This window comes from Eschscholzia californica, unplaced genomic scaffold (assembly GCF_041429995.1).
Source record: "Eschscholzia californica isolate CP2 unplaced genomic scaffold, dmEscCali1.0.p SCAF_1, whole genome shotgun sequence".
NCBI classification, from domain to species: Eukaryota; Viridiplantae; Streptophyta; class Magnoliopsida; order Ranunculales; family Papaveraceae; genus Eschscholzia; species Eschscholzia californica.
Window position 1 is genome coordinate 3,531,980 of NW_028238198.1, and position 22,546 is coordinate 3,554,525.

At 33.8% G+C, this 22,546-nt stretch overlaps 2 protein-coding genes and 1 non-coding gene across 8 annotated transcripts; 1 reads left to right on the plus strand and 2 right to left on the minus strand.

Annotated features, from left to right (window-relative positions):
* Window positions 1–86: 86 nt before the first annotated feature.
* On the minus strand, window positions 87–4,877 carry LOC147563322 (Chaperone DnaJ-domain superfamily protein). Of its 2 annotated transcripts, none has more exons than XM_086636555.1 (5): window positions 4,630–4,877; window positions 2,468–3,822; window positions 2,140–2,253; window positions 1,829–1,978; window positions 87–529 (listed from the first exon to the last, which is right to left on the minus strand). In XM_086636555.1, the coding sequence occupies exons 2-5, from the start codon at window positions 3,773–3,775 to the stop codon at window positions 392–394; spliced, it is 1,710 nt and encodes a 569-aa protein (XP_086492681.1). In that variant the 5' UTR covers window positions 3,776–3,822; window positions 4,630–4,877; the 3' UTR covers window positions 87–391. The 2 variants fall into 2 exon arrangements, with proteins under 2 accessions (XP_086492681.1, XP_086492691.1); XM_086636565.1 differs by having other exon boundaries at window positions 2,468–3,817; window positions 4,630–4,800.
* Window positions 4,878–9,027: 4,150 nt separating this feature from the next.
* ACR4 (ACT domain repeat 4) lies at window positions 9,028–12,606 on the minus strand. Of its 5 annotated transcripts, none has more exons than XM_086636600.1 (8): window positions 12,265–12,606; window positions 11,707–11,779; window positions 11,554–11,599; window positions 11,357–11,471; window positions 11,193–11,260; window positions 10,516–11,106; window positions 10,293–10,397; window positions 9,028–9,465 (listed from the first exon to the last, which is right to left on the minus strand). In XM_086636600.1, exons 1-8 carry the CDS (start codon window positions 12,266–12,268, stop codon window positions 9,127–9,129), a joined length of 1,341 nt encoding a protein of 446 aa, XP_086492726.1. In that variant the 5' UTR covers window positions 12,269–12,606; the 3' UTR covers window positions 9,028–9,126. The 5 variants fall into 5 exon arrangements, with proteins under 5 accessions (XP_086492726.1, XP_086492750.1, XP_086492733.1 ...); XM_086636624.1 differs by having other exon boundaries at window positions 12,233–12,267; XM_086636607.1 differs by lacking the exon at window positions 12,265–12,606 and adding an exon at window positions 12,177–12,262.
* Window positions 12,607–22,386: 9,780 nt separating this feature from the next.
* Window positions 22,387–22,460, plus strand: TRNAI-AAU (transfer RNA isoleucine (anticodon AAU)). Its single transcript has one exon. It is a non-coding gene; the product is annotated as a tRNA-Ile (tRNA).
* Window positions 22,461–22,546: the final 86 nt, after the last annotated feature.

A 22,546-nucleotide genomic window follows, 5' to 3' on the forward strand; every position in this document is an offset into this window, starting at 1 on the left:
ATGCCACAGGTGTAATCAACAAAACTCTAATCTTGTGTTGCTATGTACAAAGACCGAGAAAGCAAACATAAAGGAAGTGGAGGTGGTAATCATCGAAAAAAAATTCAATATATATCTTGTCAGTATTGCATACTTTACAAGCTTCCACAATCAATATGAGCCATGAATCTTTGGTTGTCCGAGCTAAAAATAAAACAATTAAATTCAACCTATTCTGATGTATCAGAATTTAGAAAATTACTTCTACCATTCTAAACATGAATGATTATCTATGTACAAGATTGCGTGTACTGTATGATCAATAATGGATTTCTGACAGAAAATTTATTTCCCACAGCCAGAATAAGATGAGCTAAAGATGATTAAAGTCTATACGGGTCAATGTTGCTGATTATGTAAGTAGGAGTTTCTCCTTCGAACGAGAAATGAGTTTAAACTTCTCCTCTGCTTCAACTTGCTGGCGGAGATCAGTTTTTGATGCTCTGTCTGGATGAAATCTTAATAAGGCCTTCTTGTACGCAGCATGTACCTGTCATAATCATCAATTCCAGTCGGTAAAGAAACATTAGAATATAAAACATCTTCTAGACAACTACAATGAAAACATCAAATAACATGTAGTAGAAATATGGAAGAAGAGATATTCCTCTCAAGTTTGAAAAAACATATATTTTTCAAGGTTCTCATTTCAATATAATCATCAGAAACTTCAAAATATGGGTTTATTTTCAGGGCCAACAATCATAAAAGTAAGTGCAGTCCACAGTTGCTTCACATAGATAGCTGTGTGGTGCTGTTGTTGGACTGATACTTGAATCATACCACGACAGGTGCTCTTTAGATTTCAGAAGTTAGCATATTTCCTATTCCTCGAGAATAATGAACTTTTATTCCTCTCTTCCACCCAATCAAGACAAGTGTCTAGCCTGTTAAATAAACTTGGATTCTTATACACCCTATGATTACTTTGTATCCTATACTTTATACTTCTATGTCTAAGGTGGTAGTTGCACACAATGTTTGAAAAAACTGTCAAGGCGTACGCCTCGAGGCGCGCCTTGAGGCGAGGCGCCTTGAGGAGTACGTATTTTTGGCATTATCGAAGTTTGTGTGTTTGAATCCAATAACCTCTATAGAATTTTCAGTTTTCCTTTTCACTGTTATTTTTTAGTTGTTTGGCAACATTTCAGACTTTTATACTATGGTATTAAAGTAGAAAAACTTGTTATGTTATATTTTTACATAACTGCTGTCATTTCCTTTAGCAATTCTTTTACGTATTTTAGGCATTGAGGTCCGCCTTGAGGCACCGCCTCGTGAGAGCAAACCGCCTTGCGGTGTAAAAACTTATTTTAAAACCTTGGTTGCACACACATTACTCATTGCAGGCTGCATGATACTATTACCAGGAAAATGTTCTAAGGTAAAGTAATAACGCTTACAAGTTTCTTATGGTGTTTCTACTGTGTTCACTCCTATTTGCTACTTGAAAATATCAATCTCGATCAAAACATTTATTAATGGCATGAATAGGATGATTTGCACTGATCTAGTCTACAGGCATGACTCCCTCAATGCTATCAGTGGCCCCAATTTGGTCTGGACTATTTTCAAACTTGTGATCGAGATGTTTACTTGGTAAAGTTTTCCTAAGTTATGGCTTCTGTGTATCTGATTAAGCTTCTTTAATAGTCTCAAATTCTTCAAGACTAACGAACAATTAAAAAGATGAAGAGAATAATCTTAATCTTTTCACATTATTCATGTGTAACCAAAATGAACTCTTCCTGTAAAAGTTCAAAAAAAAAAATTGACAAAAACAACTCACCTCGTGCGGCATTGGACGCATGCCGCCTCCTACATCAACTCCCAACCTACGAAGTAATGATGCCATATCAGTGTACTGCCTTTCCAATTTATCAAGTTCATTCCTTACTTCCACCCGAACCTGCTCTTTCAAGTTGATACTTTCCTCATTCTGCATTTGACATCATAATACATGAATAAGCGAAGCTATTGAAGGTCTACTAGAAAAGCACAGCTCTTTTGCGCTACTAAAAGGATGAAAAGCTAAGAAAATAAAGAATAATGAAAAGATAAATAGAATAACTTCAATAGAAAAGGTGCACAGATTTAGACCTTCTTTTTCATTTCTCGCATTTCTTCCACCCGTTTTTTCTGCCTTCTTTCTACATCCAATAAACGGAGAGTTTCGGCTTGTTTTCTCTTCCTCAATCGCTTTGCTTCTTCTGACTGGATTTCGTAAAAAAACAATTTAAGCCAGACGAAGGTTATTCAATATTCAAGTCCCAGTTCAATCGAAATAAAGGAATGCACGACACCGAAGGTAACTGAAAAAGTAACATAATCTGCTCCAAAAATGTTTCAATTACATACTACATCAGATATCAGTATTCAGTATGTAGAAATACAGCTAAGTTGTGGGTACTTGTAACTTATAACTAACCTGAATCCGTAACTGCTCATTCCTGGATTCCCATTCTTTCTCAGCTGCACGCTTGTACTCATCAGTCTCCTTGAATTTTTCCCTCTCTCCAATTAGATCATTCTGAACACAATCACGGTCTTGAGCAGGCATCAGAGAATGATTTTCATCAATAGGTGGGATATTGCATAAATTTTCGAGAACAGGCTCTTCTTCATCCTTAGAATAGTTTTCCCCGTGCTTAATCTGTGCTTCATCTTGTTGGCATATTGCTTCTTCTCCATGAATGGTTTCATCCTTGTCCAAACCACAGGTTCTTTTACAACTGCCTTCTGTCTCATCCCCTTTTCTACTGGTGCCACAAAAAATTCCTTCATCATTTTGTCCAGTAGAGTCAACAAAATTATTATCTGTTTGATCGTATGAATGAGTGTTGAATAAACACGCTTCAGAAATTGGTTGCTTCTCAAATTTTTCTCTATACGAAAATTGTGGGTCATTTGATCGCAATTTGCACTTCGAAGAACCACCAAAGCCAGCATTTTGAGCGGAATCCTCTGTAGGATTGAGTCGACTCGAACTAAAAAGTGGGTCCTTCGTAACATTAACATCGGTATGTTCAGAAGCGAAATTATCCTCTTTTTCCTTGTTTGAATTGCTTGAAGTGGCGCAAGTTTGATATTTTGCATATTGTTCAGCAGTGTATTCAGTATCGGAATCTTTGTCGGGGCCGCTATCAGATTCATAAGCATTCTCCTGGTCTCCTGAACCAGACTGGCCACTCCGCATATCCGCCTGTGTTTTCTTACTCAAAGCTGCTTGTTCCCATCGCTCACGGATGTTTCCCTGAGACCCTTCCATAATCTCACAGTCAGAGAGGTCACTTTCAGATGAACTACTCTCGTCACTATCAGAAATTAAACCGAAACGGTATCTGGAAAATCTTTTTCTATTGTGTGTTAGCCTACCACTCGACTTTCTTTTTCGTATGAAGTTATATTTATCATCGTCCAAGTCGTCAGAGCTTGAAGATTTGCTGGAAGTAGGATAATATGCTCTGTTCGAAGTGGAATGACTACCATCATTAGGACAAGCTTCGTTACCATTTCCAAGATTGACATGATTCTCCTCCTCCTCGTCATCATCATCAATGTTTATAACATCGCTAGGTTGCGATTTGTTATCTTCCCTTCTATTGATGCCGGCAGAATGCGAGTCTTCCTCAACATCAATTATGACCACATTTTCTCTTTCGGTTTTCCCATTACACCTGTCCAGAATCCTCCTCCCAATCTGAGTTCGTGGTTGAGAATGACCACGAGACATCATAGTTTACTCTGTGAACACCATGAACTCAAAGTCTAACCACTGCTGCACTGCATAAAGATTGTCATGGACAAGGATCAGTTGGAAAAAATATTAGTTCAATCCTAATTTCTTTTTCAACCAAGATACGAAAACAAGAATTAAGAAGAAATAAATTTAAGAACTTTATGCTATTAAAAATACAACACTACCAACCAAAACTACAACCCAAAACCCTACTTCACATTTAGAGTTCAATCCAAGACTCGTAAGGAAGCAAAATACTACGGATGCTCACGTGTGCCTTAAAGAAAAAATCTATCTGTCAGGACAAAAAAAAATCTGAATCAAGTATCAATCCACAGTTCAGAACTTCATTTCGGTCAACGCTTCATGATAAAGCTTAAAATTTTGAAATTTAACAATTTTCAACTACCCATGAAGATCTTCCTAAGACAAATACTTTATCACCCTCTAGATAAAAACCCCAGATTCTGAGACCAAATACCTAAACTTAGCTAACTAGTTACATATAACACTATTAGAGCATCATAAACATTTGAAAATTCAAGAACTTTCAACTACCCATTAAGATCTCCATCAGAAATCAAAACTAAAACAGATACTCTAATTAATACTCCAAATAAGAAAAACCTAGATTTGGAACTCAAATACCTAAACTTCCATAACTATTTACACTTTACACTATTTAGGGCGGTCATCATAGAGACGCATCAATCTACATGAAACAGTAATAACATAAACACAAAAAAATCAAAACGATAACTAAAAACCCTAGATAGACCAAAAGAATTTAAGAAAAAAAAACCCTAAAACAAAAATTAGACAACAATTTCAAGCAATCAAAAAGAACTTACCCAAACTATTAGATCAAAATCTTTGAATGGGAAATTTGAAATATGAAATTCTATCTTCTTCTGATTCTTCCGTCGTTAGATTGGGGGATTATGAGTTCGTAAGGTTAATGTACTGCGATTTTGCTCGCGTTAGGGTGTTGCGTACGGATTAAGTTCAAAGAACACCCGTGTAATCTTGGCCGCTTAATTATTTGATCCTTGAGATTTACGTGAAAGTTTCCATCCTTTTTTGTTTTGGAAATTGATACAATAGTCCTTAGAATGGCATTGATACATCAAAGTTTACGTGAAAGTTTCCATTTTTTTTTTTTGGAAATTGATACAATAGGCCTACTAAAGTTCAATAAACCATAAAATTCACCTCCTCTGAAAATCAAACAAAGGACTTCTAAGATTTTGAAGTTTATGTCAACATTATCGACCACTTGGACTACTATGGGATTACTTCTTTTATCGGGTTGGGTTGGTCGCATTCTACAATTGTATCCATTGTAGGGTTGGAATTTGTTAAAGTTCGTCCATCGATCTTTCGAGTTTATCAGATATTGAGCAGTTCGATTGCAAAATTATGTTAATTAGAAGGAGAGAGCGATATCTTCAAGTGTTGCTGACATAAGCGCGCCAATGGCTAGGCCAATGAAGTCACTTGAGCGTGATAAAATTTTAAGAAGTTCGACCATTGCTAATGAAGGTCAAATGAATACGTGATATCTCTACAACGTGCAATGAAAACCACTTACTTTCTCTATCTATTCTTAAACAGAGGACATTAATAAAGAAGTGGTCTCAAACAAATACTATCAGATGGGACGGCTATGTCAGATTGCACTTCAAAACCCAAGTACAACCATTTTTTTAGGGCAGCGCTTTGGCGAAAGCAAAATAGTTTCCGGGGTGTGAAGACTTGGTCAATTTTGTTAGACAATTTTATTGTGTAAGTTGTTAAAGGGAAATAAAAATAAAAAAAAACCCTCCACCTCACCTCACTCTCTCTCCACCTCACCTCTCTTTCTCTCCACCTCATCTTCTCTCTCCCCGCCACTCTCTCTCTCTTCTCCGACCAGGTCGCCGGTCAGAAAATTTCTCGGCAGGCGACCATAAAAAAAAAAAAAAAAAAAAAAAAAATTCACTCTCTCTCTGGTATGTTCTTCAACAGATCGGAACTCCAGCGAAGGGAAACCCCTTCGCCGGAGTTTCTAGAGAGAGTGAGTGAGTGACTTTTTTTTTTCATGGTCGCCGCCCGGAAAATTTCCGGCCGGCGACCTGGTCGGAGAAGAGAGAGAGGTGAGGTGGAGAGAGAGTGAGGTGAGGTGGAGGGTTTTTCATTTTTATTTTTATTTTGAAACATATTCCCCATAAAAATATGTTTCCCCGAAAAAATTTTACATATTCCCTTTAAATTTCATACCTCGCAAACCATTTAGCTTTGGGTCCGTGGGTATATAAACCAAAATAATATTCAAAAAAGGTTTATGATCCAATCTTCCCAAAACATGGATATTTAGTCCTTTTACATTATGGACATAATAACCCATTCTTTATGAGAGAACTACCGTCCATGTCCCTCCAACAAAAATCACGGGATTTTTAATTTTCCAGGGTGAATTTGGAATGTTTCTAATGTGGGCGTGATTTAGGGGATTTAAAGCAACTAACTATAAATCCGAAATTGATTTTTATCTATCTTCTAACCGTTTTGGAAAGCAAATCTATTTCCAAAATCAATTCAAAACAAAAATCGTAACTAAATTAATTTTCTCTCTCTTTACAGATTTGGAAACCAAATCAATTTTCTCTCTCTTACTATGTAAATTTTTTTCGATTCAAATCAATTTTATCTCACTTAACTTTCAGATTTGGAAATAGTATATTTTCTAGGATCAATTTAGCGTGATTTGGGGGTTAATATACAAAATATATAAATATCACTTTCTCTCACTTAACTTTCAGTTGTGGAAATAGTATATTTTTCTGGGAACATCAAAGCAACACATGTTTTCGTTTTTACTCATACATAAATACACATAGAATACAAATTATGAAACAAATACGTAAATTATGTATTATTTATGACGAGGAAACCATCATTTGTCAAATATACAACATAAGTTATCAAATGTATGTAGGTCTTGTTCAATAAATTACACATAATTTCTTTTACATTACATATAATTTCTTTTACATTACACATCCTTTACATTCTGTAACAAAAAAAAAAGTACAAAATCTTCTTTGGTTCAAAAATGGCGCCCATCCATGTACTCTCCATTAGTTTCGTTGACTCACTTTGATTTGATGATTCTCTTTGAAATTTCATCTAGTATATCAAATCTACACACATAAATACACATACATTAAAGAAAAAAAATCATATATTGTATTATAAACTACATGTACAGTTTCGTAAATTATATATAATGTTTGTCAAATTTTGACAACATTTGAAGGTTTTGAGTAGTTTGGTAAACTTATCAAGGCTACTGTTTTGGGTGAAAAGTACACGTAATGGTAAATAAATAATACATAATTTATGTGCAATTATACGTAAATTATATACATAATGGTAAGAACATGAAGATATACGTAAATTATATATATTTTATTGCAAAGTACACGAGATTTGATAGTAAAGCGAAGTATTTCTACTAATGAAATGAGTACTGTTTTGGTGTTAAAGCATGGGTAATGTTCTATAAATTACCCATAATTTACTATAGATTGTGGTAATTTACGATACAGTACATGTACTGTAAATTCTGTTATGAGTAACCGTACGAAAGAACAAATGTTTCATAAATCCGTACGGATTGCAAACCAGATCTGAACAAAAAAAATGAGAATATCATTAAGCTTAAACTACAAATCTAAAGATATCTGCTATGATGATTGATTGCAATAATGTCAAACTCGAGTTAAAGGATTAAACATCAAGATCAAAAACATAAATGAAATTTTAAGAGAGAGAAATAAAATAAACATCAAACATTCGATTGATAATTGATAATCTGATCTCACGAAATATCAGAAACAACAGAAGATTAAACATAGATCTAAAGAAATATGATATTATCACTGGATGCAAACATAACATACTAACTTTGAAGGAATCATTGAATAAGGAATAAACATAAAGATCTTAAACAGTTATGAAAATTTTAGGGTTTTAGTTATAAATCATTGAATAAGGAATAAACATAAAGATCTTAAACAGTTATGAAAATTTTAGAGAGAAAAAATAAACATCATACATTCGAAGTTAATGAATTAGTAAACAGATCTTATAGATATGTATCATAAATCTGATACGTTTTATAATAGAGCGAAATAATTAAGGTTTTAGTTATAAGAAGAAATATTAGATATTAACAATGGTGTTTATAAAGATTTCGAAAGTATTAAACCTGATAAATGATGAATTTTGACAACAATATAATGTAGAAGAAGAAGATTTTCTGAGTTTAATGGAGGTTTGTCATCTAAATCGATTTTAGAGAGATCAAATAAAGAGTTTCCGTTACTGAAAATAATGAAGATATCCTTACTTTGAATAGAAACATAATTGGAGAGAAATATGGGAGATAATAATGAAGATATCCTTACTTTGAATAGAAACATGATTGGAGAGAAATATGGGACATAAATATGGAAAAAGATATGCATAGATTTCGAATATAAATTAGTTATAAAATATGAAAAGGTTAGATTAGGGATTATGAAATAATATTTATTCTAGAGATTTGTGTTTTCTCTCTAGATGAGACCAAATGGACTAGATATCCATTTTATATTATTTTTTTGGTTTTAAAACCCTTTATAGAATTAGAGAGGATTATATCTACTATTAGAACCCGTTTTTTGGACTATAAACCTAAAAATTCTTTAGCTTTCCCCGAAACGCTGGCCTTTTTTTATGGGGATAGCTGGGCTGGACCCGAACTCGAGTTTTGAGTGTCCACATACTCTAACCATCACAAAGTTTGGACATCTCATGTCAGTTTTTGTGAGACATCTCATGTTGGTTTTTCGGAACAAAAAATCAATCTTGAAGAAAAAATAGAGTTTAGGTCCCATATATATTTTGTCAATATTATATTGCCCAAAAAAGGTCCAAAAATGTCAAATCTCTGTCAGAAAATTGTCCAAAAAATTTTTAACAAAAAAAAATGGTGAGTCAAATAAACTGCAAAATATTTGGCTTCCCACCCAAAAATGTCAAATCAACAGTAAAATACTTGTATTACCAATTCAAAATAGACAATTAACTATAGTTTTAAGTCTTTGAGTTAAAGAGAGAAAAAAGATTATCTAAATTAACCAAAATTTAATTTAGATCAGACGGAGGGAGAGAGAGAGAGAATGATTTGGAGGCAAATCAGACTGAAATAAATGGAAATTAAATTATGTACAAGGAATTTTTTACTGAAAAGATGAAATTCAATATACACATTTTACTCGGCCAGCTCAAACATTCCTCGGCAACAACCTATAAGACTTCATTCATGAGTAAGGTCTAACTAACCCGAAATTACAGAACGATTTAGACTTAAAAAGACCACCAAATAGAAACCTAGTAGGGGATTCTTGAGGAGAGCTACCATTTTCGGAGTTACCTTTAACCTGGAGAATTGTTTGGCCGATCGTTTGTCTTATGGAATCAATAGTCTTAGGATCGACAGGATTTCCATCTACATCTCGAACGTAGAACGTGTTAACAGCTTTGCCTGCTCTTGTAGTCACTTCTGCTCTGATAACAGCTAGACTGTTCTCGCGGAAAATACGAGTCACAGCAGATAATAACCCAACCCTGTCGGTTGTGCATAACTCTAGCTTCAAACCCTGTGTCCAAATATGAATCAATGAAGAAATTAAGATAGGGAATGAATGATTTATAAATATAGTGACATCCACCCAAAAATCAAACAAACAACTTAATAAGAAAGAATTACGATACCTAGTGACAAAGATTAAAGATTGAGTTGTCAATAGTATTATTTATGTATGGACTGCATCAGACCAGAAATGGCCCGTCTATTGGCTACGGCAGCTGGTAGGACCCGTGTTTTAAAAACGGGTTCTGCCAACCTGCCGCGGCCAAGTAGGCACTGGCATTGCGATGGGTTGTACGAAATCTCCTGAAAGGAGTGAGGGGAGGGCTTCGGGCTCTATTCGAAAGCCTTAATTCCTTTAAGTCAAACCTAATCAAAATTTTGGGGCGGGCCAAAAACTCCCCCCATCCGACAGTCAAACATTTAAGGACTGTGCCTGGCGTGCCCGTGGCTTTGACCTCTTGGTGTCAATGGATATAACATGAACATGCAAAAAGAAGTAACAATATATGTACTCTTTATGGAAATTTTCATGGGCCCAAGTTTTTTCACCAAATATCGCATGACCTCCATGTGTGACCCTCATGCAAATGATCAACTGCTGATTTTATGCGAGGAGTATGCCCTCACAAAGGGCAGTTAGATCATCCAAACGTGCATACCATCTAAATTCAATGAGTTGTTAGGACACAAAAGAGGGGCTGCGTATAAAAGTCCCTATTTTAACTTGTTATTACTAAACCTACTGAGTAGTGATGAAGCATCTACATACTATATATGTGCACTACAAGGCACAAAATTTGCGAATCAGGAAAGTGTAATCGGAGAATTACTTACATCAGATACTCTTCGCTCTATAGCAGCTTCAAGACAATGGATAAGTCTTTGTCGTTCTGCTTCCGAATTAACAGGAAAACCGTCCACATGCCTGATATAGTATTCCTTCAAGATTGGGATAGAAACAAAATAAGATTACGGACAACTTAATTAAAAGGAAACTTCTTAAGAAAAGTACTACTTAAATAGAATCATAAAAGGATAAAGGAAGACAAATGGAAACCTGATAAGCTTCGGGTCGCTCAGCATCAATATTTGCATGGAAAACCACATATTGCATATCGGTCAAAGTACAAACTGTGTCGAAAAGAAGTTTCGGTCTATCCTTACACCGAATTGTTACCACAGAGTAATCCTTATCATACCAATTATCAACAGACACACTTGGTCTAAGTTTTTCATCGGGCGCATCATTCTTTCTTTCATAATCTCTATCAGCAAACATCATCTGATGAAGTCTTCTATCAGTGTGAATATCCCCATGAGAAACAACAGTCTTAGCTTCCCTTGTCCTGTTATTACCCTTAAGAACATTGCATAGAAGTTTCTTAATCTTGGAAAGTCTCTCAGGATCGATAATAGGAGACCCAGTTGACTCATCGGTTACGTGCATAATAGCTGCAGCTCGAGTATTGTGGGTCCAGATTTCAGCATTCACAACGTTGCATTTTAGGTTGGTTAGTACTGCACTTACTTCAGATAGTAGTCCTGGTCGGTCATTCCCGATTAACTCTATTGAAGTGTGGTCCGTCGCTGGTTCAACCCCAACAGATCTTTTTCGTGTGGGTATAAAGTCAGAATCTGCTCCGAGAGACTAAAGAAAAAAAACACTTAATAAGATGGGTATGCCTAAAAAGAACAATCATAATTATTATATCGATGTAACGGTATACTACCAACCTTGCGAATGTAATTGAGTACCACTTCATCTCTAAGCTTGTTCCCGTCTTGATCGGTAACGTTAAAAACTGATAAAATTCGGAACTTCTTATTATATCTAAGGAAAATACTTATCAAATTTCAATTCGAAAAACACGATACATATGAGGGACTAAAATTCATACCATCCATAAACCATCCACCATCAGAAGATATATAAGCTTTGGTTATAATAAGATTGAGATCAGTAAGAATTTGAACAACATCAAGAAGTATTCCATGTTTGTTTGCACTATCCACCTTCATAAACAAATTGATAAACAAGTTAGAAACAATCAAAACCAAGGAATAAGATACGTAGTTAGGTTAACAAAGGCGATACCCGTATCACTGTCGCGTTTTTGCAAGATTCATTATCCATTACAACACTGAAATCACATAAAAAAAAAAGCAGATAATCAAATCTCTAGACTAGACTATTGGGGTTTTGTTTTAAAATGAGATTCTTACATTGAAATGATAAAATTATATATACCTTGGTGGATTCATTCTTCTAATGAATTTCTCATACTCATCATTCATGTCTGTTGAAGAGCTCAAATCAGTATCTGAAAACACACTCAAAGATAGAAGTAAGTTCAGAAATGAAAAATAGGATTGAAAATAGACCATTATGAAAGAAACTAATCATCAATTAATGAAGAAATCTGAAGAATAAAGAACCATTTGAGTTATTTATTCTAAAATCACTTAATTCACTAAGAAATCTTATGGAAATAAACATGAATAAAGCTTGTAAATAAAACTGGATCCAACAAAATAAACTAGAAATCAGACCCTCAAATCAATCTATGAAGGAAAAACAAGATGATTTCACAAGAACCCATGAACCAAAAAACAACTAACTAGAAGATAAGATCAAATTTCACAAGAACCCATGAACCAAAAACAACAAACAAGTAGATAAGATCAAAAATTTAACTGCAACCCATGAAAGTTAATCACCTGGAAATGAAAAATGAAAGATAACCCAAGATTTGAAATACAAAAAGAAAGAATACCCAAGATAGAGAAACCCAAAAAAATTACATACCCATATTATAAATACTAGCTGTGATTGATTATATTCCTTGATTTTGAGCAAAGATATCTCCGAATCCCTATCAAAGTCTAAAATCGAAAAAATTGGTAAGTATGAAAATAGAAAGTCTTTCTTTTTCTTTCCTGGTCCTTTTTATGAGCTCTCACTTTCTGAATAATCTGTAAGAATGTTGGGATTAAAAGAGAGTATCCACCCGAATCCCAGATCTTAAGCCCCGACAAACCGCCCCCCCTGTAATAAGTAAGCAGTTACTGGCGCATGTTATCAATAGCTATCGCTACTAAAGTACGCCCTAGTTTACATGCCAATAGAAATAAATAATCACGTGTTAACAATTAATAATTAATAGCATTCTCCTTAATATAGGCTCAGTTGGTTTGTTACCCAAAGATTATTTCATAATCAGTGCTTCGGGGTATACAATTGCACATGGAAGCAAAAAGATTTTAGGCCAACAAAATATGACTCAATTTGACTAGAGCACCGTCTAACTCCCCCAAACTAGGACTATAATTACGGAACCAAGATATTCTCCTTCTCTTGAATAATTTGATGGAGAGGAATTGATCGATAAATACATGGATGAACTGGATGAGGTCAAAATAAGAGTCAAGTTACGAAATTAACAGTTTCTTTAAATTTTTAGTAAGCATTCTTCATAAAATTTATATTTTTAAGTAGTTTATGTTTTTTTTGTTTAGAAAGACTTCCAAATAGAGAGAGAACAAAGCACGAGAAATAGGGTGTAAGAGAGAGAGAGAGAGAGACGAAGTATGAGGGGGGATTAAGAAAGAAGCGAGCAGAAACTATGGTGATGGGAGGTGGTGGTGATCGGAGGTTGTGGTGATCATATGTGGTGGTCGGAGGTTGTGATGATTAGAAATGGTGGTCGGAAGAGAAGGATTTGAAAAAAAAAAAAAATCAAAGGTCGTCAGCAATTGTCGTTTGTCGACGACCATTCCAGGAGTGGACCTTAATCGTTTTAAATACGAGTTAGGTGCTGCCTGATGAGACGGCTCGACTGAGTCGAGCTTGACGCTAGGCTCTGACTAACTTGAGTGGATACTGAAATAACAAAACAATATATATTTCATTTGGGGTTTCCGTTTCTTGTTAGCTGATTTTAGACAGAGAAAACATGAACCTGCAATTTCGAAGAGAGAACACAAAACAAAGAAAAAGAGGGCGAGATGGCGAATATTTCATTAGAATTTCTCATCTATTTGTTGTATTTGTTTCTCTCATTTGCGTCTCTCTCTCTCTCTTTCCTCTATGTATCCTTTTTTTTTGTTTTCTCTCTCTCTTAATCGCTATTCTTTCTCCCTTTATATTCTTAGTTTCTCTCTACACATTTTATTGACTTCTTACTCCCCTTCTCTCTCTATCTCTCTTTACATCTTAAGTCTCTTCCAGTCTGAGGAAGCCTAACTGGGTCCGATAAATTTAACTAGTCCTCAGTTGGTCGCCTAGTCCTGCATTTCGATTTTCCATTATGGACAAGTAATTCGGTGGATACTATTGGAATTTATGCAATTTTAAGTGTTCTTGATTTCTTATATTTTGAATTCGAGTATAAGATTACACCTCCCAAATATATCTCCACTGGTTGAGATTATATATCTCTAATTTATCTGCAAACAATCTTGAATGGCTAAGATTACACATCCCAACTTATCTTTAAGGGTTGAGATTATATCTCTCAAATTATCCTCAAATCCTCTTCAATGATTAAGATTATCCCTCCCCAAACTTACTTCCACGAATTGATATTACGCATTTAGTAGGACTGTCTGCGTTCGATATGTCAAATTATATTACCTTTAGACTATAATTTTAACTTTTTTTTTTTGTCAAAAAGACAAATTATCTTTTTCTTCTTCTAAGCACCATGAAAACTTTAGAAATAGGCTTCAAGGACGATTTTAAAAGCTCCCTCATTTTTTATACCTTAAATAACCTTTGTATCTAGGGTAATTTTCAAGAAACCCTAAGATTTAGAATTGTCCAAACTTTCTAAGTTCAGATAAAAAAACGAGTGAAAGAGGGAGCTAGCCGATTTTTGTATCTAGGGTTTCTATCGATTTTTGTCTATAAAATCATCAATTTAGTTTAGGTTTACCTTTTCGAATCTGGTTTGCAGAGCTTTGCAATCTGATTTGCACTACTTTGCAATCTGGTTGGCATTGCTTTGCAATACGGTTAGTTTTGTCTTTTCCCTGTATTAGATATTTTACAAAAATGCCACAAGAGGCTAAAAACCTATAAAAAGTTGATAAATTGTTTTTAACCAAATGTCAATTTTTTTTAAGAAGTTTTAGTCAAAATTTTCAAATTTTAAAGTGTTGTCAACTGTAAATTAGGGCTGGAAAGGACTAAAAGCCTCCGACATAATTGTTCTAGGCTCCTAGGTTACAAACATAACCTCCTCACAGTTTGTTTTAATCCAGAAGTCTACAAGAATTATGAGGGAGATTTTACCCTTACGGTCCGATGAACATAAAGCAATGTCAGCTGTCTCTCGTGGCCGCCACCACACACACACACCCATATATCCAGTATCATATAAGCGTGTTTCTTGGCTCCTGCCTGCCTGCCTGCCTGGAGGGGCCATCTTCTATCTCTTTATCTATATATATCCTCATCTGCTCGCCATGTATGCTACCACGTGATCCCGATCACCGTGTAAGCTAGCACGTGATCTTTACCTACATCTACAACTTTCTTTCCCCTTTTACTCTTGACGTTTTTGTGTAGGATACATTCTTTGTCAACCAATCTGTCTGGGGAGTCAAAAATGTGGGGTCTACTATTTTCTGTTTGTAGAGATGTAAATCTAGCCGTTCACTTTTTTAAATATCAATAAAAATCTAACCGTAGATATAAGATCCTCTCGTGTAAAATTCATCACTTTAACTTATAATTGCAATTCCAATTCAACACGAGTCACCTTATAATAATTGCAATCTAAAACATATATCTATATAATAAAACAGAAGGGAGAACGATGACTGGGACAAACATCCTTTATAATACAGGATATTGTCTAGAAGCCCTTCTTATAATTTAAAATATAGTATTTCGTAGAAAGAAAATTACTAATTTGAAGAAAAAAATAATTGTGTCATTAGGAAAAAAATAACTAATTAAAGATAAAAGGAAACAAAAGATATTTCAATAACTAAAAAATATATTAAAATCTTTCTCAATAAAATAATTAGGGGTGAGCAACGGTCGGTTTTTTTTCGGTTTTGGCTCGAGCCGAACCCAAACCAATAAGTGGCGGTTTGACTAGATCGTTGGCCGAAGTCGAGCCGATCATTCGGCCGGCCGACATGGTTCGACTCGGTTGAGTTCGATTGATCGGTTTAACCGAACACAATTTAGAGAAAATATTAAACTAATGATATTCATATCATTGCATATACCAAAAATAAAATTATGAACATATCGTACTTTTCCGCCATTACATATGCCGATAATAAAAATTAAAAATTCATCTTAATTTTTCACCATCACAAAAGTAAAAAAGTAGAAGTGCGAATATAAAATCTATATTTTTATGTTACTAACTAAGAATAAGTTGTGGTAAATAAAAAATGAGTGAAGGCTTACCTTTAAAATCTTTCAATCAAGTTGAATAGGTGGTTGATGAAGCCGACAACAACAACTAGGAAGGATGACGGATAATAATATGGAAGACTTCATTAGGGGTTTTCTAATTTTTTTCCTTTTAGTTTAACAATTTCTAACTTTACAAAATTATTATTTCATTTTTCCTTAGGGTTCGGTCGGTTTCCATAAATTCAAGTCGAGGCCAAACCAGACCGAGTTTGGGTTGTTCGGTTTGTCGGTCGAACCGAGTCAAACGGTGATCGGTTCGGCTTAAAAACTGATCGGTGCGGTTCGACTTGGTTCGGTTCGACCAATTGGTTCGATTTTTGTTCACCCCTAAAAATCTATATAATAAAACAGAAGGGTAAACGATGACTGGGACAAGCATCCTTTTTTAATAAAGGATATTGTCTAGAAGCCCTTCTCAAAATTTAAAATATAGTCCTTCGTAGAAATAAAGTTACCTATTTAGAAAACAATAATCTTTTCCTTTTTATAAATAAAAATTCTAATTTAAGAGAAAAAGAAACAAAATAAATTTCAAGGGTTCAAAAAAGAAATTAAAATCTCTCTCAATAAAATAATAACTAATTTAAGAGAAAATAAATAAAATAATAATAACTAATAAAAATATCTCTCTCACAATAAAATATAACAAAATAAATTTCAAAGGTTAACAAAAGAAATTGAAATCTCTCTCTCTCTCTCTCAATAGAATAATAACTAATTTAAGAGAAAAGAAACAAAAAAGTAATACAAAAAAATAATAACTAATAAAAATCTCTTTCTCTCAGTTAAATTTCGTAACATTTGATTGATACAAATGTCTGTGCCCTAGGGCACGGGATATACCCTAGACAATATCCCTTCTCAAAATTTAAAATATTGTCTAGAAGTCCTTCTCAAAATTTAAAATATAGTCCTTCATAGAAATAAAATTGCCTATTTAAAAAACAATAATTTTTTCCTTCTTAGAAATAAAACAACTAATTTAAGAAAAAAAGAAACTAAAATCTCTCCTAATAAAACAATAACTAACTTAAGAAAAGAAAACAAAAAAAAAGAGTTAAAAAAGAAACTAAAATCTCCCTCAATAAAACAATAACTAATTTAAGAAAAGAAAACAAAAAAAAAATAATACCAAAAAATTAAGGTATCCAGAATAAGCAATCAGGGCCGTGGATGGGCCCGTGCAAGTAGGGCGCTCGCACTGTGCCCCCCACCACAAAGGGCCCATTTTCTATGACATGCCGACGTTTAACTTATAGATAACTAGCGATAGCTAGAATAACCATAATCTCTTCGTTAGCTCGCTTGGTATGTGTCTTACGTTTGCATAGAAGCAACCCAGGCAAGAAGTTACACTTCTTGCAAAGCATTTGATTTTTTTTTTTTTTTTTTTTTGTAAATTGAGAGGACAATTGTTAAATAGACCTTTGTTTATGCTCCATTACACTTTTTTCTAATTGTTTGTTATTTTAAAAAATTCTAACAATATGCAAAATTCATCATATTCAAAAAATTGCTTAGACTGTAATCATACGTTGTAAAGAGAAATTATTTTCTTTCAATCATATAAAGATCCAAGTATTCCACAAAAGTTTAATATTTCTTTTGAATAAAGAAAATTTTTTGTTAAGTTATTGTGGATCTTAGACTAGATTTTCCAATAAAATGAAATTTTAAAACGAAAAAGTTATTCTAAATATTTTTTTTAAAAATACATTTGGATTCATCTATAATATGTATTGACAGATTATCATCATTATTGTTCAATTTTCGCTGGTAACTTTTTTATCGTAAGAAAGACCCACAATTTTTTTTTTCGCACAAGGCCCCTAAATTCTCAGCCACGACCCTGATAGCATATTAATTATTAAGTATAGAAAGTCGGGTCACATGTTTGGAGAGAGTGCCTAAAATAATTTTACGGGACTCCGAAAGCAACAGGTTAAAATTTCGTCATATTTGATTAATGGGTTTTGGTATAGGAAGAGCATTTTTTAGCAAAGGCAGTGCATTAGATAGGGAGATCACTCTTTTTAGAATAGAGAGGGATAAACATTTTTTTTAAAATATCCCAAATTTATACTTTGGTCCCTCACATCAAACTATTTTGGACCAAAAGAGAGAGAAGAGAGTATCCTCCTGTTCGACTAAAAACCTTCGAAAGAGAAGAGAGAATCCTGTTCGATCTAAAACCTTCGATCAATTCAAAGAGAGAGAAGATAGATAAACATCCTGAAAAGTAGAAAAACTCTAAATCTGTTTGATTCTATCAAAAAGAGTGATATAGATATAGAAATCTACCCTAGATGACTAACACAACACTTATCTCCATAGAGAGTTTGTAATTCTTGTTATTGCTTGATTTCTCCATAAATTTTTAGGGTTTTCAGTTTTAACACTAATTAAAGTAACTTTTGAAGATTTCAAGTATCAATAGTGCAATGAAGAATACAAACAAGGATGTAACTCGAAAAATATATAAGTGACATTTACATAAAAAAAATAAAAATTCATGAATACCAACTGAATTTTTAAAAAAAAATTGGTCAGAGCGGTTGAAAAAACAGACTAATTTCAGCTATCTCAGCTGAAATTTATTACTATTTTCAGCGGGCCGGCCGAAATTTGTTATCTTTTTCAATCGACCCAACCGAAATTTGTCATCTTTTTCAGCCGTTACGACCGAAATTTGTTGTTTTTTTTCAGCCGACCCTACCGAAATTTGTTGTTTTTTTTCGGTCGATTCAACCGAAAATTCATTACGAAAAAAAACGACCTAATACCCTAAAACGTTTGTTCAAACATAGAGGAAGACAAGAAAATGATATTTCTTTACCTGAGACATATTATATTCATTATAAATGTCTTTGTTTAAGTCGATAACTTCGTTTAAGTCGATGGTTTCGTTTAAGTCGATGTCTACGTTTAAGTCAAAGGAATCTACTTTCTTGGTGTAGGTTCATTAACGGTGGTTCCTCATCCATGAGATCTTGAGGCATCATTAAAAGCTCGAAACTAAGACTATAGTGATGGTAAACTTTGCAAGTTTTTTAATACTAATGGTAATGTTGATAGTAGTGACGATATTAGGGTTTTGGTTGTTTATGTAAGAGAAACTACAAGTGAACAAAATAAAATAGATTTCCTATTAATTTTTATTTAAGTCCTTCTATTTTGGCACTATTTATTAAATGATCCTTATAACGCCCTCCTTAAACTAATTTGGTAAAGGAAGAGCAAATCCATTAATTGACATTTCTAACGCACTGCCTTTACTAAATAGTGTTATTCCTATACCAAAAGCCAGCCTTGATTAATACAACTGACCGTGCCCTGAGGCAAGGGACATACCCTAGTTATATGTAAGAAAACACAAGTGTAAAAGACCTCTAGAATGAGTTTATTTTTCTGCTAAAAATAATTTTGTACTATAATAATAATAATAATTTGTGTATTTCCCAATAGATTAGATTCTACAGACACATTGACTCGATAACACGTCACTATTCGTTTACATGTCATTTTTCTAATCCTCTACAAACATGATTTAACTCTTCTTTCAACTAATTTTGTAACTAAACAATTAATTAACAAAATTAGTTCAACCATAATCATGTTTTGTATTTGGTAGTATATGATTAAATTTCTTATTTATAATGAAGTAGTAGTAGGAGGTAGAATCATCGAGATTCACAAGATGGGTCAGTCAGGAGTAACTACTTACTGATGATGGTCTTTCTTTCTTTCCATCATCATCTTCTTGGGAAGAACAAAATCAACAACGTAAGGTCAAAGAGACACTTCATGTGCTTTCTCCCTGTCCTAATATATATGAGCACGTGTCAAAATCAGAGGATAAGAAATTCAGTTTTGCGCGCCAGACAGTCTTACCTTACGTGGGTGGGACCACAAACCGTTAAAAGTTGGTGGCCGATAAAACAGGAATCACGTTTGTGTAAAAAACTAATCAACCCGTTAGAGAGATCAATGGCGTCTCACTCAACAAAGTGAACTACTGCCAACCACTCGTAGTCTAGTTGGTCAGTACATATATTATGCAATGCAGAGGTGTCAGGTTCGATCTCATAGAAATACAAATCCAAAAAATATCAAACTTGACTAACACCGATGGCGTCTCACTCAACAAAAGTGAACTCCTGTCAACCACTAGTAGCCCAATTGATCAGTGCATATACTCTGCAATGCAGAGGCGTCAGACTCGGTCGCATAGAAATGCAAATCTAGGAAATGTCGAACTTGACTAACACAGATAAATTATATTCTTTTATTTACTTTCAAAGAAGAAGATGAGGATATTTTTAATATTTTGTCATTAGTTATTGTAGGGGAGATCATAACTCTTTTATTTTAGTCTATTTACTTAAAAGAAGATTTTATATCATCCTTCGGATGTGATCTCTATCAAACTTTCAGATAAAATAGACGATCAGGTAAGCCCAAATAACCGACTTACCTGTTTTTATATATAAAATATAAAGATATTGTGAATGGTGTTTCTCTCTTCTCATTCTTTTTTTCTTTTTTCTGAGCAGCCGTTTTGGCATCCATAAAAATCTTAAAGAAGATGGACTTTGATGAATTAGATTTGATTCAGGAGATAATTTTATTTTGAATCTAAGAATTGATCTTTCTTTTGCTATTATTCCATCATCTTCAGCTCCTTTTCTCACGCTCGTTCTCTATATCTATCTCTCGTTAGTTGTCTCTCTCTTTATCTCATGTTTTTCTCCCTCACTCTCATGCCATTCTCTACCTCTATCTCATTCTCTTCAGCTCATTCTCTGTAGCTATATCTCACTCTGTCCTGCTCATTCTCTCTCCATCTCTCTGATCTCACTCTCCAAAAAGGTTTGATTGACCAAGTCTTTCTCTCAGAGACGTTTTAGGATGTCCAAAAGTCGCAACATTAAATAGGCGAAAAATTGTACGAAAGGAGCATTGCTTTGTGAATATTGTTTTGGTTGCAGAATACAAAGTTTGAGAGGAGAAAGTCGAAAGCATATAAGGACTAAGGTTTCGTCAACCAAGTTTGACCCTAACGACTTAGAAAACATAAAATATATTTGGTTAACTTCATCTTTCCCACTGCCTCTTTCAAATTCGAAGCCATTAAGGTCAAATTTGATCGACCAAGTCTTGTGTTCTCTGTTTACTCAAAATTCATGTTCCCACTCAATTGTGTATTCCCCACACCTTAAGCAATATTTCTCGAAACAACGACAGATGATTGGTACAACTCACATGTAAAATTAAATCTATAAAAAGTCTTTTGATATTAAAATGTATGTCGTTAATTTAACACACTAACAAATTAGTTTTATGCCCCAAAAGTATGACACACAAGAGTAAATAAGATGGTGACGTGCTCGTAGAAATGTGTTCTTTTCAAAAAAAAAAATGTTTTTCTTTTAATATCATTTTAGCTCATTTCAAATGGAGATAAAACTCACACAAGAATCGCAAACCAACCTTAGTATATATGTCTAGAATTTTCTAAAATCTAACCCTAACAACAAAAAAGGAGAAAAAGAAGTGAGATGATTTTTCAAAATGTTTGCTTGGTTGGAAAGGTAGGCATGATAAGCAAGCAAGTTGATTGTTGTGGGGTCAAAAGATCTACTCTCTATTGAGCTACTCAGATTTGTTAGTTGGGATTGGTTATTAGCTAGATTGAGTGACCTAATTAAGTATATGACCCTCCTTTTTATAAAGGAAATCAAATCTAAACACTTGTTAGTAAACAATAATTAACATGTAATTATTATGATTAATTAACTAGTGGTGGCGGTAGTGGTTGTTGGATCTTAGCTAGATGAACAAGACCCACTGCCAATGTTCATGCTTCATGTCTGGTCAGAGTCTTTCTTTAAAGTATACATAAAAATAAACTGCTCTTGTTGTTTGATCTTTTGACCAAATAAACTTACCCCACTATGTTTAATAATCAATTTATTCTTTAAAAGAAAATGTCTATATCAGTAAGGGTCCATGGGTTTTAAGTCCAAAATAAAGTTCAAAAAAAGTTTAAGGTCCAATCTTCCCAGAAAATAGGTTTTTAGTCCTTTTCGTTTTGGAAGAAACATTGTTGATAAATAACGTGTTATGTATGACACATATAAAAAAAAATGAAATAAAGTATGAAAAACATAAAATAAAGTATGAAACTTTAACAATAAATAACAGGTAATTTATGAAACAAAACAAGAATTTTTCAACAGAAAAACACTGTAACTTTGAAGTCTAGATATACTTTAAATAATTTGGACTAAATATCCATTATAATTATTATTTTGACTTAAAATCCTATATTAATATTAGGGGGACTAAATGTGTGTTTAGGGGTAGATTTTTGGACTAGAAACCCAAAAATTCTATTAGTAATTAGGTCTCCTTTTTAACCCTAACTTTTTTCTTACATAAGTAATCATATTACCGTTTAAATACCTAATATTGACTTCAATAGTCACAACCGGCCTATTAGCTCAGTTGGTTAGAGCGTCGTGCTAATAACGCGAAGGTCGCAGGTTCGAGACCTGCATAGGCCATAATTTTGTTTTTGCTTTTTTTCTCGGTTAAAAGATAAGATGGACATAGATAAATTGAACAAGACCTATATATCAACTTCGCACAG